This window comes from Onychomys torridus, chromosome 7 (genome assembly GCF_903995425.1).
Source record: "Onychomys torridus chromosome 7, mOncTor1.1, whole genome shotgun sequence".
Classification (NCBI taxonomy): domain Eukaryota; kingdom Metazoa; phylum Chordata; class Mammalia; order Rodentia; family Cricetidae; genus Onychomys; species Onychomys torridus.
In genome coordinates, this window is record NC_050449.1 from 70,576,355 (window position 1) to 70,591,283 (window position 14,929).

The 14,929-nt window shown below is 35.9% G+C and overlaps 1 protein-coding gene across 26 annotated transcripts in view; it reads right to left on the reverse strand.

Annotated features, from left to right (window-relative positions):
• Positions 1-14,929, reverse strand: part of LOC118587711 (muscular LMNA interacting protein) — a 228,472-nt gene that overhangs the window by 87,218 nt on the left and 126,325 nt on the right. For 20 of the 26 annotated variants that reach the window (XM_036193739.1, XM_036193738.1, XM_036193740.1 and 17 more), the window contains one exon: positions 14,576-14,647. The exons of the other annotated variants lie outside the window; for them this stretch is intronic. In XM_036193739.1, the coding sequence (XP_036049632.1) occupies positions 14,576-14,647 (72 nt within the window). The remainder of the gene's footprint in view (positions 1-14,575; positions 14,648-14,929) is intronic. 26 annotated transcript variants of the gene reach the window in all.

The window sequence follows — 14,929 nt, forward strand, 5'->3', positions numbered from 1 at the left end:
AACTTATCTTCTCCGTATTACAAAACAAAATTTGGAAAATTAATTATAACAAGAATCACCTTTGTGGCGATTATTCTTTTCTCTTTTATGTTCTACAATTATCACTAGTCATGAGAAATGGTGAGAAGGGAGCAGAATTTTTCATAGAAACTAACAACTCAGAGAGTTAATTTTCCCCAGCACAGTGTTTCTCATCCACTATTCATCCTATAGGGTAAGGGAGGTAAGGTTAGGAAGATAACATTGCACACAATGTCTGTGCTTGACAGACACAGCCACGGTGCCTTATATACAGTGTACAGTGTGTGTGGTCACAGATAGCCACAGCCCGTGGGAGGATACCATAAAACAAAATAAAGAGTTACACTAAAGTCCTTCATTGCTGAAGGACTGTCAAGGGAGCCTTTGCAGTTTTAAAGGATGAAGTGTCACCTGATTGCACAGAGACACGTGGTTCGGTTATTGAAAGAATCCCACTGGGACTGAAAGCTGCTTCTAAGGCGTAAGCAGGAACAACACCTGGTCTTTTGAGAAGAGGGGTTGTCTGGTGAGTGGGAACATCTACACGGATGTATAGGAGAGGTAAGTTATAGTTAGACACTGGAGGACCTCCTGATTTACCAGATGATAAGGCACATGTAATATTGAATCTATTTTTGTGTTAGACTATGCATGGCCTTCACTATAGTAACAGTTATAGAGAAACTACAAGAAATTAAATCCAAATGGTGTAGAAAAGGCTAAACACAGCAGCAAAGCTGTTTATGGCATCCTTCAACTTCCCAGCAATGTTCTTCCATGCATTTTTATTGCCATTCTTTAGCCATAAAGAATCACTTGTGTTCCTTGAACTTTGTATCTTTTATATTTTTTGGTACTGACTTGCTCTAAATTTCAGTTCACATAGAGAATTACTCTTCATTGTGAAGATCAAATGTCTTCTCTTGACCTCACTCCAGTTTAAAATGTTTTCATTCCCCATTTAGGAATACTTTTTGCATATCTTAATAATACTGATGGTCTTAATCATTAATCTTGTGTACCTTATATAACTTGCAAACTTCATTGTCTCCTGGCAACTACAACTGTATTGATCCTGCCAATACCATTATATTCTGTTTCTGGAAAAGGTATAAAAAGTCTGATTGATTTTAATAAAATTGCCACAACTTAAAAAAAAAAAAGACTATATCATGAGATGATGGCTCAGCATTTAAGTGTTTGTCACTCACACATGAGAATCAGATTAAGATCCCCAGGGACCCACATAAATGCAGGGTGAGCATATGTTAACTGTATTTCCAGCTTGAGAAGGCAAAGACAGGGAACTCACAAAGCAAACTCTCTAGCAAAACTACCAGTCTTGGAGACCTCTGCATTTGATTGAGAAATTTTGCCTCAATGAACTAAGATGGAAAAGCAATAGCAGACAACTCCCAGCATCAACCTTGGGCCTCTTGATGCATGCACATGCACACACATATACACACCACACACATACACACACACACACACACACACACACACACACACACACACACACGCACAAACCAGAAGTGACTGTTGTATCATGAGTGTATTTTCAATTGTATCTCTAGTCTACTGGGTCTTTTGTTCCATTGGGGAAAAGGGATTAATAAAGGTATAGAATGGATTGAAGGGTAAACTGAGGAAGAAACAGAGTTACATAGATAAATATATCACATAAATAATGTTATTGTAGTTCTCCTCAGCAAAATACTATAGAGAAGTGATTTAAACTGAGTGTTTTAACAAACAAATAAGTATGTTACATATTACTATTCAACTCCTTTGCCATCAAAGACCATAGCATGTGATCAATATTCATGAAATGACATTTTTCAGTCCAAACCAAATGAAGCCAATAGTTTAGTCTGTGGAAAATTACCACAGGCAAACATAATTCTTATGATACTTGAAATATTAAACTATACCCAATGAATGTCAAAATGATACCCTAAAGCTATAAAAGACAATGAGCATTGGGAAGTTAGGCTGTGACTTTGGAATGCTCTAATTGTCCACACTATGTTAACTAGAAAGGTATTTGGGGCAAAATGTCCTTAAATTTTACTAAAATTTATTTTTTTAATTGACTATGATGAATAGTTTGTCAAATGCATCATCTTGACCCACTCTAAATAGCCGTAAAATGTAGCTTTTATTTTAGGATACATTTTTTTTATTTAAATATATTTAAACCTCCATTAGCAAAAGCCAAAAGAGCATGGGGAAATATACAATGAGAGTTTCTTTAAAGATCTGGAACTATTCAGAGTATATGCCCAATTCATGTGTCATGTTTATGAACTTCAAAATCTGAGGAGTTCTCTCTGACTTGGTGTTTCTAGCTCTGGAAGATTTAGAGGTTTCCATGTCTACTCCTTCTACACAGAGATAGTTATGCTCTTTTTTGTTGTTTTGTTTGCTTTTTTAGGTTTTACAAATTTGCCACCAGTTTCAAACTCATTTCATTGAGGCTTCCTTGCAGATGGATTCACACCTGACTTTCCTGTCAGTAAGAGCATCTGAAGAATGGCCCTTAACCTCAGCCAGTACGCCCTTCAATACAATGTGCCTCATACTCTGAGCAGCACAAGGAACAGGGTTTCAATTCTTCTCAAAGTTGTTTCCAGTTCCCTTTAATATTTTCTCACAAAAAGAAAATATTCTGCCTTTCTCATGTTATGAGAATAAGAATATATTTTTAGCAACTAACAAAAAAGCATTATAGAAAAGAATCCAAACTCATTGCATCTTACTCAGTATCTCAATGAACATGCCTGTTCTCATTGCTGGGGAAAAAAAACAGAACAAGCTTAGGAGACACTGGCTAGAGTCTGAGCTGCAAGTCAATCACACACCCTAGTTGTGCTACTTTGGGAGTTGGGGTTATGAGCTGCTCAGAACACCAAATTCTTTACCAAGTTGTGAAGATGATAAGGCATGCATCACATCCTCAAGTTCACAATACAGAAGCTATCACAACTGCATTGTCCAGTTGCTAAAGGTCACCAAGTCTAAAACAATCCCTTCCAGCAGAAGGACTTTTGTGAAAGTACAGTTCAGTGAAAGCACAATTAATGGGACTCATTCTGCCCTACCACCCAGCCAGACTCTACAGATCTTTCTTTGGGTTCTAGCCAGGTGAGCCTTCCTGATCCTTCCCTCCATGCACCTTCTCCAGCTTCCCAGATCCAGCCCTTGTGGTTGGATCAAGTGCCTTAGCCTAGTCTGATCAGCACTACCTATACAACCACCAATATCTAAGCTTCCTCCTGAACTTCCAAGCCTGCCTCTTACTGACAGGACCCTCCCATATTACATTCACCTCTCTACCCAGCCATATCCTGCACATCCTTCTCCAGGGTTTACCCAAGTGAGTCTGCCTGATCCTTTCTACCATGCACCCCCATAAGCACCAGTTCTCTTCCCAAACTCCATGCTTGGATCTAGCTGCACAACCTGTATATTAACCCAGACTCTTGTGTCCACCTGACTTCATTCCATATAAGCCATATCCAATCCCTCGGCCCAACTTGACCTGTACATCCTTGCTTCAGCCCCAAACTGCTCTGTCCATATCAGACACAGGACTACCAAAAGAAGTACACCTGCCCAGACCTCTTCACAAAAATAAAAACAAAATGAAAGATCAAGGAAGTATCTTCCCTTCAACCCAACCAGTCCCTCCAACCCTACCAGATTGCCAATGGAAATTACCTAGATGAATCCCAGAACACAAAATTTAAAACAACAATCATAAATTTTATGAAAGAATTCAAGGAGTTGAAAGATACAAACAGCTCGATGAACTTAATGGGTTTAAAAAGAGAAAACACCTGACTGATGCACAGTAAAACACAAACATGTGGCTGATGGAAATGACAAAGAAGAAGACGATCTAGGGTATAAAAACATAATTTAATGAAGAGGTGGAAACACTGAAGAGTACAAAAACCCAACTAGAAAAGTCAAAGGACAACTTTACAAGAAGATAGAATCAAACAGAACATAGAACAATAGGACTTGAAAATATAGTAGATGATCTAGATGAAATAAGCAAAGAATAGGATTTTTTTAAAACACAGAAAAGTAGCATATGAAATATGTGGGAAAAGGCAAAACTTGAAATTATAAGAATAAATGGAGGAGAAGCACTCTAGGTTAGTGGAATAACCACATTTTCAACAAGATCACAGAAGGAAACTCCCCCAACTTTAAAAACATACCCATACAAATACAATATATACTCAGAACACCAAATAGACAAGGCAAAAAAAATATCCCCACAGCATACTATAGTTAAAACACTAAGAATATGGAACAAAGAAAAAGTATTGAAAGCTGCAGGAGGAAATTATAAAAATCATAGCAGAAATCAATAAAGTAAAAATAAAGAAAATAATGCAAAGAATTAATTATAAGAGCCATTTCTTTGAGAAGATATGATTGACAAACCCTTGGCATACCTAACCATAATAAGAGAGAAATCAAACACATAAAAGAAATGCATGAGGAGACATTGCAGCATACTCCAAAGATAATTCAGAATATCATAGGGAATAATTTTAGTCTAGATTCCATTAAGATGGAAAACCTAAAATAAATGGAACAATTGCTAAATTCATCCAAACTACCAATATTAAACCAAGAAGTCAACAATCTTAACAGACCCATAACAAACAAGAAAATTAAACTATAATAAAAAGCCTTCTAAAATGCTTTATTAAAACTAAAACAATGGATTCACACAAAATTCTCCTACACTTTCCAAAAAAAAATCTATAGCCAATCCTTATAACACAAATCTCAAAAGGTTTTATAACAAAAAAACCAGAGCCAGATATTGGAGTGAAAGCTGAAAGATTAGAGAAACAGAACAAGCCAGCCATGTTCTTACCTCTATGAAATTCTCAGCCCGGGATTAAAGGTGTGTGTCCTTCCCAAGCAAAGACATGAGATCTCAAGTGCTGGAATTAAGGGTGTGTGCCACCACCGCCTGACCCCTATGTCTAATTTGGTATCTGGCTCTGTCCTTATCTGATCCCCAGAGAAGTTTATTAGGGTACACAATATTCCACCACAAATCATTCTTAAACTATTTAAAAAATAAATAAAAACAGAAAGAGTGCTCTCAAATTCTCTCTTTGTAGCCAGTATTATTCTAATATTCAAAACAGGAAAAGACACAACATAAAGAAACTACAGGCCAATATTCCTGATAAACATAGATATAAAAATACTCAAAAAATACTTAAAACTCAAATACAGACACATAGTAAAACGATTACTTACTGTGACCAAGTTGGCTTTATACCTAAGTTGCAGGGATGGCTCAACATACACAAGTCAATAAACATTATAAACTATGTAGTACATGGACTTAAAGACAAAGGAAATCACACGATCCTCTCAATAAATTCAGAAAAGGCTTTGATAAAAATCCAATATAGTTTCATGACAAAAGTCCTAGACAGTAGGACTGGTGAGAGGACACCTCAACATAATAAAAACTTCATGTGAGAAGCCCACAGCCACAAGCATCAAAATGAAGAAAAACTTGACCCAGTTTTACGGAAATTAGGAAGGAGATAGGGCTGTCCACTATCCCCACTCCTTTTCAATACTGTGCTCAAATGACTAGCTGGAACAATAAGGAAAAAAAAGAGGAAATTAAAGGTATGCTACTAGGGAACAAGAAGTCAAATTAGGCCTATTTACAGATGACATAATATTTTACATAAGAGATACTAAAACTTGTAGCAGAAAACTTTCTAGAAGTTCTAGACTGGTAAACAAATTCAACAATGTGGCAGGATGCAGAATCAACTTGCACAAAATAATAGCATTTCTATCCACCACCAACAAACACACGAGAAGGAGCATGGACACACACAGTAGCCCAAAGACAATAAAATATCTAGTAATAAACCTAACCAAGGAGGTGAAAGACCCCTACAATGAAACTTTAAACCTCTGAAGAAAGAGTCAGGGAAAGACATCAGAAAATGGAAAAATATTCCATGTTCATGGATTGGTAGAATTAATGTTGTGAAAATGACCATTCTACTGAAAGCCATTTACAGATTCAGTATAATCCCAATCAAAATCTTCAATCCAATCACATAAATAGAAAAAAATTATTCTAAAACTCAGATGGAATTATAAAAGACTTTAGACAGCCAAAACAATCCTGAGTAAAAAGAACAATGCTGGAGGGGTCATTCCATTCCAGATATCAAGATATATTAGATATCCGTGGTGATAAAAAATATGGGACAGGCACAAATATAGATACAGACAATAGAGCAAAATTAAAGACTCAAATGTAAATACATATAACTTCAGCCATTTAGCATTTAACAAAGATGCAAAAAAAACATACACAGGAGAAAAGAAACTATCTTCAACAAATAGTGCAGAGAAAATTGGGTGCCTACATGTATAAAAATTAAACTAGACCCTTATCGATCACCTTGCACAAAATCTAACTCCAAATGGATCAAAAACTTTAACATTAAACCTGAAACACTGAAACTTACAGGATAAAATATAGGCTATACCCTATCTAATATAGCTGTACAGAAGGACTTTCCTAATAGGACCCCATCTGTCCAAGCGTTAAGGCCAACAAATAGCAAATGGTACTTCAAAAACTTAAAAGATTCTGAAGAACTAAAGAAGCAATCAGTCAAGTGAAGAAGAAGAAGAAGAAGAAGAAGAAGAAGAAGAAGAAGAAGAAGAAGAAGAAGCAGCAGCAGCAGCAGCAGCAGAAGAAGAAGAAGAAGAAGAAGAAGAAGAAGAAGAAGAAGAAGAAGAAGAAGAAGAAGAAGAAGAAAAGAAGAAGAAGAAGAAGAAGAAGAAGAAGAAGAAGAAGAAGAAGAAGAAGAAGAAGAAGAAGAAGAAGAAGAAGAAGAAGAAGAAGAAGAAAGTCCATAGAATGGGAGAGAATCTCTGCCAGCTTTACATCTAATAGATGATTAATAAACAGAATATTAAAAGAATGCAAGAAAACAAAGGAAAAAATGGCTAAAATGTATGTCAAATACGTTAGCAACCCTAGAAACTAGGGAAATCCACATCAAAACAACTTTGAGATTCTGTCTTACCCTACAACAAAGATAAACAAAACAACCAATATCAGATGCTGAAGGGGATATACAGGAAAGATTACCCTCATTCCCTGTTGAGGGGAATACAAACTGGCCCTGCCACTCTGAAAACCAGTGGAAGAATCCTTAAAAATTTAAAAATGAATCTACCATATTACCAAACTATAGCACTCATTGACCCATGCCCAAAGGACTCAATATCCTACTCCCTAGATACTTGCTCATCGATGTTCATTATTGCTCTATTCACAATAACTAGGAAGGGAAACAGCCTAAATGTCTTTCAACTGATGAGTAGATAATGAAAATATGGTACATTCACACAACAGACTATTATTAGGCTGTAAAGAAAGACAAAATCATGAAATTTTCAGGTAAATAAATAGAACTAGAAAGGATCATAGTAAGTGAGACAACCCTAAGCCCAGAATGACAAGTGCCGTTTGCTCTCTATCACCTGGGTTCCTAGCTCCACATCTTCAGATGCGAGCATATAATCTGGAGTAAGTGCAGAAAGCAGGAAAATAACAACAAATGGTTTCATGGGTGTGAAAGGGGAAAAGCAACAGAGAGGATACTGGCTGGGTATAAGTGAGCTAAAGGGGGAAAGAGGAAATACGAAGTGGCTCTAATTAATAATTGGGAAAAGATAAAGAAAGAAGGAAGAAGATAAAATAACAGTAGGGACATCTAAAAAATCATAAGGAATCATACTACTAACTGTCTAGCTAAAAATATTGATAATACACATAAGTTAGTATATAAATATGCATATAGTTTAAATGAAATTGTCCCATCTGGGAAAACAATGCTTCCCTAACAGCCATAGACTATCTAACAAAAAGCCCAACACCAGACATAAGAATTCCTCTTTTGAGTTTTGGTCAGTGTTGTCCAAGAGACTCCCACAACAGTGTAGGCCATTGTTATTGCCTTTGTTTGTCCCCCATAGATGCAAGGTAAGTCTCTACTACCTAATATGCCATGCACTTTGGACACAGGGAACAGAGGACCTTAGCTGGACCTGACCTGAAAGCCTCCTTCCTGAGGACTAGCTTTCTTCATACCAGAAGGCTCCATGCAAGCATCCCAAGAAGGGAAGCAACCAACAGTCCTACCCAATTGTGGCACCAATAACCACAACAATGTCCAGTATGGCATGATAACCTTAAGGTTATAGCAGTGGCATGCATACCTTGGTAGTAACAAACAGCTCTCTAATTTGACTTAAGGCCAACTAAATAGGAGGAAAATAATGCCTGGCACTAGAAATCTCGCCAACTGTCCATGGCTAGTAAACTCATGGATCTCAGAGGAGAACCTATGATTGACTGCCACTTTAATAAACCAGCATAATCCCTATACATTCTAAATATTTACCCTTATACACAAAGGTAAGTGTAGTTCTTACCCCTCATCAAGAACAATTCCCTTTGCAACAGACACAGTATTGCAGAAAACCACAATTACTCGAGACCCAGAGTTGTGGAAACCAGTCCCAACTGACATGTCTATAACAGAATTCCTGCACCTAAGGCTGAAGGATCTTTGCAAAAGAGAGGGCAGAAGAATTCTTAAGAGCCAGAGTTTTCTGTGAGACTGTGTTTTCTATAAATGTCAGAGAAGCTGCACCTATGACATTTCACCAACATGACTGCTTAAACAAGTTCTGAAAAAGGATAATACCACTAGGCATGTAAACACAGAAGAGGGAAAGTTCATGAGTCCTCAACCTTAGACAAAAACTAAAGGCAACATCAAATGGTAATTCCTAGAAACATACATAAAGGTAATATTGTATGAGCTGAACAGGGTGTGTGTGTGTGTGTGTGTGTGTGTGTGTGTGTGTGTGTGTGTGTGCGCGCGCGCGCACGCACGCGCAATGACAATATTTTAGAAAGATAGCATGTATTTGGATGAAAAGGGGGAAACACATGAGAGAAAATAGAGGGAAGAAAAAGAAGGGGGACATGATGTAGTTATAACATATTTTTTAAAGAATGAAACCAACAGATAAATAAGTGGGATCCACAAGTTCTCTAAAGGAAATGTGTACATGGCTGACAACCACCCACTTGAGTAGAACCAGTTAGTACAAATTTGAATCCTAGACATCTCTTCATTGATTAAAAAAAAAAAAAAACAGGAAATCAAGTCATGTCTCCGCCGTATAGTTCATGTCCTAAATTAACAACCAGACTATCTTTTGAACTACAGAACTCTTAAAAATATTCACTAAAGAATTATATCTAATCAGGTTGTAGTTAGCAACCCATACTCTAAAATAATAAACAGAAAAGGTAAGGTAAATTAATTTGGCAATGGGATAAACCAAACATCTGCATTTGTATTTTTATACCAAGTTTTCATTGTGATCTTCAGAATTGCTATCTTCTGCTATGGTAAAATCTTTTAATTTTACATTTAAACAATTATTTCTATAGCTTTACTTCATTTATATAAAATGGAACTTCTCTGGGATCTGGCAAAGACAAATTTTTATAAATTAAATGTATGTTCAAAATGGGAGGTAGTAATGGTATTTATTGGAAAAATTATATCTAACACTAGATAAAGATGTTATCCTTATGGATGCTTAGAAGGTCAGGGATAAAACAACATAAGTTTCTTTCAAGAAAACAGAAGTATCTTTCTGTAGAAAAATATTATTCTTTTATAACACAATAAACTGCATATAAATTTCCTTCATATGGATATACCTTCCTTTTTATTCCCTTGAAGCAATTTAATAGTAAAAATTATTATTTATTAACTTGAGATATCAGTATGTTACAACAATTTGACTTTTAAATTGTCCTTATTGTTGTCAGACCTGAGTGATAAAAAAAATTTAGAAATATCTCAAACACTTTCTGAAATAGACAACAGCACACATTGTGACTAAAGTTAATGTCTATGATAAAGTCACTTGTCTAGGGACCTCATTCTTAACCAAGTCTATAAAGGGTGGTCTAGAACTTGGTATCCCATGCTCATGTCTCTCTGGGAGAAAATGATTATTGGTAGGTGCTTAAAGCAAAGATGCTGGAGTTGCTTTATTAAAATATGACGCCTCACATTTTTCTCTTCCCATTAAACCATGGTGAAAGAGTGTGCTAAATGTGCTTCTTTCTTCAGTTCTTAAGGGAAAATGCTAGAAATGGAATCGGGTATAAATTTAAGTTTTGATGCAGACAAGTTAAGAAAACTTATGTTGCCTGCCAACAAGATGTATCCTTTCAAAAATGAAAACACAATGGGTTTCATCCCAAGGTAATAGAGCTTAACTAATCCCATAATTTATTGATAGCTTAACAACTCATTACAAAAGATGGCTGAGTTCTAATTTGCTGAAAAATCCTGTTTTTAAAAATAACATTATTTTCCAAAAATAATTCTATTTGCTAATTATACAATATGCTTGGCATAAAAATCTACTTTGCACAAAATTATCTTGAGAGAGGCTTAACTGCTGAAGCATGTAAGACTTGAGTTATATATGTGAGTTCTATTATCAAGGCAACCCACAGTGTAGCTCCCAAATAAATGTTGTAATGATTCTCCCAGATCAGCCTTCCAGTTGTGTTCTATGTGACAGAAAAGAAACAAACTTCCATGATTAAAATATTCCATTCTGTAAGTTTCATATATATAATATATATATTATATATGTTTACATAAACACACATATATACATGATACATATATATGTGTGTATTTGTATATATGTATATATTCATATATGTATATATTCATATATATAATACTTTCATTGAAATTATCCTGTACAGAGAATATTGTTCATCCCAGATGTAATAAATTGCCAAATAAAAAGGTGCCAGGTGTGGGATATCTTCCCTTGAGTTGTTAGAGGGGTGCCAGGGACCACCAAAACAGTGCAGGCTATTTCAACTGATCTTGGCCACCCTCCAGAACTTGACCCTATTGCTGAAGATACTACCCACTTCAGTCACAGGACATAAAGAAATAAAATTGATACTAAAAAGGAAGTTTCCTCCCTACTAGATAGCTTTCAAAATACTAGATGGTGCTGTACAGGCTGCTAGAGAAGCAGATCATCAACAGTCTAACCTAGCTATGACCTCTGTGAGCTATAATAATGTAAGTACTGGAATGGTAACATATCCCCAAGGGAGCAATAATGACATGACTGTTATGAGGGTAGCCAAAGACTTTCTGATTGGATTTAAGGTCTACTCCATGGGAGGAAACAGATGCATGATGTTATACACTTAACTAAGAACTCATGGTTTGGGAGATCATGACCCTGAGGAAAAAACTTACTACTATTATTTTGTTAAATATACATAGTGCCAAATTGTCCTCTACATATGTGTCTCTATGGCCACAGATTAGTGCACTCTCAGACCTCATTATGGAAGTTTTGTTGTGCAGTGAACAGAAGTTTACACAAAAGCTTAAAACTGATCAAAAAGAATAAATTTCTGTAGTGTGCTTAGGCCAAATGGGACAACTATAATATCACACTCTTCCTGAGGATCAGGGATCATTGCAGAGGAGGCAGTGGAAATATTGGAAGAGCCAGAGGTCAGGAAGTACCATAGCAAACACAGTCTTCTGGACATGACAAAACTGTTGCACTCGTGAACTCACAGCAGTGGTTTCATGCACAAGACCTGCACACACTCAAGGCAGTCAATGTTCTAGCACAGAGGGGAAAGCAGCCTCTGAACCTCATCCCAACCAGAAGAAATGCATTTCTAAACATTATGTTCTTTATTTTCTCACTCAGTTCAGAAGTCAATCCCTTGACTTCAATGACATGATGAGTTATGCTGTATAGTTGAGTTCAAATAACTAAATTATCAGATTTCTTAAAAACTACAACACTGAAAAAGGCAATACAATATCATTTTAAATGTTGGTGGAAATGAACATGACTTTACATAAAATTTTTGTTGTGCTGAGGATATCGCTAAATGGTAGACTGTTTGTCTAACATGCATGAGGCCCTGGGTGAAGTCCACTGAACAGAAAGTCACAAAGGAGAGAAGGGAAAGCAAAAATAGAAAAGGAAGGAAGGCAGGAAAGAGGGAAATAAGTATTATTTTTAAATTATTTAAAAGCAATTGTCTGATTAAAAAACATTCAATCAGAAAAATTAATTAAAAATATGTAAAATTATAATTTCCCTGCTCCATTTTATCCTGCTCAAATGATGCAGTCATTTGCTGCTTGCATATGACTTGGTTGGCTCCATCTCTGAAAGTGACAACATTGTTAGTTTATTCTTTTCCTTCTTTGACAAACTTCTTTTTATCTCAATGCTATCAAGTCCCTTGCAGATGAAATCAGGATGGGACCAGTGAGTGCTATAAAGAGTATACTCTGGATGTTTTGTTGTTGTCCATGGGAGACTCCTCTGACTAAAGGGAGGAAGACTGGTGATATTGTATAAATAAATCCTAGAGGTTACTGGTGTCAAATTTTTTAAAATGTAGAATTGTAAATGATCTGAAAATGAAAAATCATTCTCACTTAACTCATGGCTTTTGAGTATCCCCAATATCTATGGTGTTGAACAATTCACCTTGGCCAAATGAGTACATTACAATCATCTACTCCTCCTTAGAGAAGTATTATTTTAAATCATGTATCATACATAACATTTGCATCCTATTGTACAAAGATAAATTTCCTACATAATTTTATATGTAAATTAAAATCTATAAGATCTGTCTCATATGAACTGCATGGATTGAATATGCCTCAATATCCCCACAGACCTTTGTGAAACAGGTTTGTGATAAAACTGGAGGTTCAACTAATGAATTTTCAGCTTTAATGTCCAGCAGATTATAACCTCTATAAAATAGTTCAGTAGTAGAAAAGAAAGCAGTAAAGTCAGAGGTTCTAAAAGAAGTGTGATGTGGGGCCATATCTCACAGAGTCCCAGGAAATATTAACTATCAGGTTTCTACATACAAAGTTAACATACAGCCCACACTCTCCAGGGGAGTGTGTCTCAGTTAGAGAACACAGCAGGTGCATTCCTCTTTGCCGCATGCTAGGAAAAATGTCTCCCAGATCTCTGAAGGCAGATGCTTGTGATCATATTTCATAAATGGCCACCTGAAAATGACAGAGGGTCTTTGTCCCTAAACACTGCCCCCATGACTCACCATGATGGTCCTAGACAGTGAGAAAAAAGGCTACTGAGGAAGAGTTGCTTCCTATGCACTTACAATGCTTTAATCTTATTATAACTTTTGTTAATCTACAAAAGGTAAAAAGTTAGGAAAGGAACTCGAGACTAACTCTCAGATGTTTCTCCAGCAGACAACCATGCAGATTAATGCATGTGTAAATACAGAACACAGATTTTAGACCACATATAGATGGTTTGGAGTTAGTAACAGAGACATGAGCTAGAGAAATGTTACCCACTTAATGCTGACCTTATACTGCTAAACATTTCCCATATAATTTCTACTTTTTAGACATCATACAAAGGCTTCATTTTCTGGATCATAAGAGAATAAGAATTCATAAAACTGCATACCACGTGGCTGACAAACAATTACCATTTGACAAATGATAGCAACAGTATTTGAAACGCTATCATTAACCATGTAAAAAATAGGCTTAATGCAGTAACTACTAAATATCCTAAATAAATCACCATAAAATAACATATGACATCTATAATTTCCCACACTTGGTAAACAATTTCACTTTGATTCTGATGTGAATACTCCATGTGATTTCACTTGCATATATGTGATTAGCTTATTAAAATATATAACATCCTACCATTTTATACTTGGTGATGCTTAAAAACAAAGCAAAACTACTACCTAGATCCATATGGAAGATTTTTTTTTTTAGTCATTAGGAGTGATTTCCAATCTCCCTGCTACTCAGAAGGCAGTGTAGGGGCAGGAGCTGTGATTGATGAGAATGGATGAGAAGTTTGAGCTGATGGTAGAGTCTGCATTACTACAGCAGACACTCAGTATTATATCTGGGTATGCATATAACATGATAATAGAGGCTGACATTAATCAAATCTTGACCTGATCAATGACTAAGGTAGCCAGTTGTGCACATAATCTCATTTTACCTTGACTTTGATTTATGCAAACAGAGGAAGAAACTTTAAACATAACAGATTTTAAATTTCCAAAGAAGGGAGAATCTAGTGAAATCTGAATCAAACCTCCACGTCTTCTTGACAGTGGGCAAAACATCTCTGAGATCATATTCAAACCCTAGTGGTGAAAAGGACATCAGCCATTATGCTAGCCAAGATGCTTTTGTCACAGTATCTTAAACTAGGATCAGTTTTGATTTTAGTAAAACTAGAAAACATACATTTTTCCGTTAGAAATTTTATACACAAAACAAAACTGACACTAGAAACATAAAAACCACTTTGCTTAAAAGCCAACACTGACCTTCTGTTCCAAGAGTAATGTGTTTGTAGGGATTGCTGCAAAAGCCTTGTAGCTTGACTTGGTCTTGTATTGCTAGAATAGGTAACCAGAAAGTAAGAGTGGAGATGAAAAGGGAGAAGAATATGACATAATTGTAGGCAGCTCTATCAAGTTAAATGACACATTATCAGGTGAAGAAAGGGGTTATTTTCCACAACTTGTTTTTGAAAAGAAATTAGTCCACCATGTTAATATTTTTTTATATTTATAAGTCAAGAAATATGCAATAACATGTTAGCCTTCAGATCCTGAACAATTATTATTACTCAGTTTTATAATAAAATATCCATTCCTACAAATTTATATATAAATTTC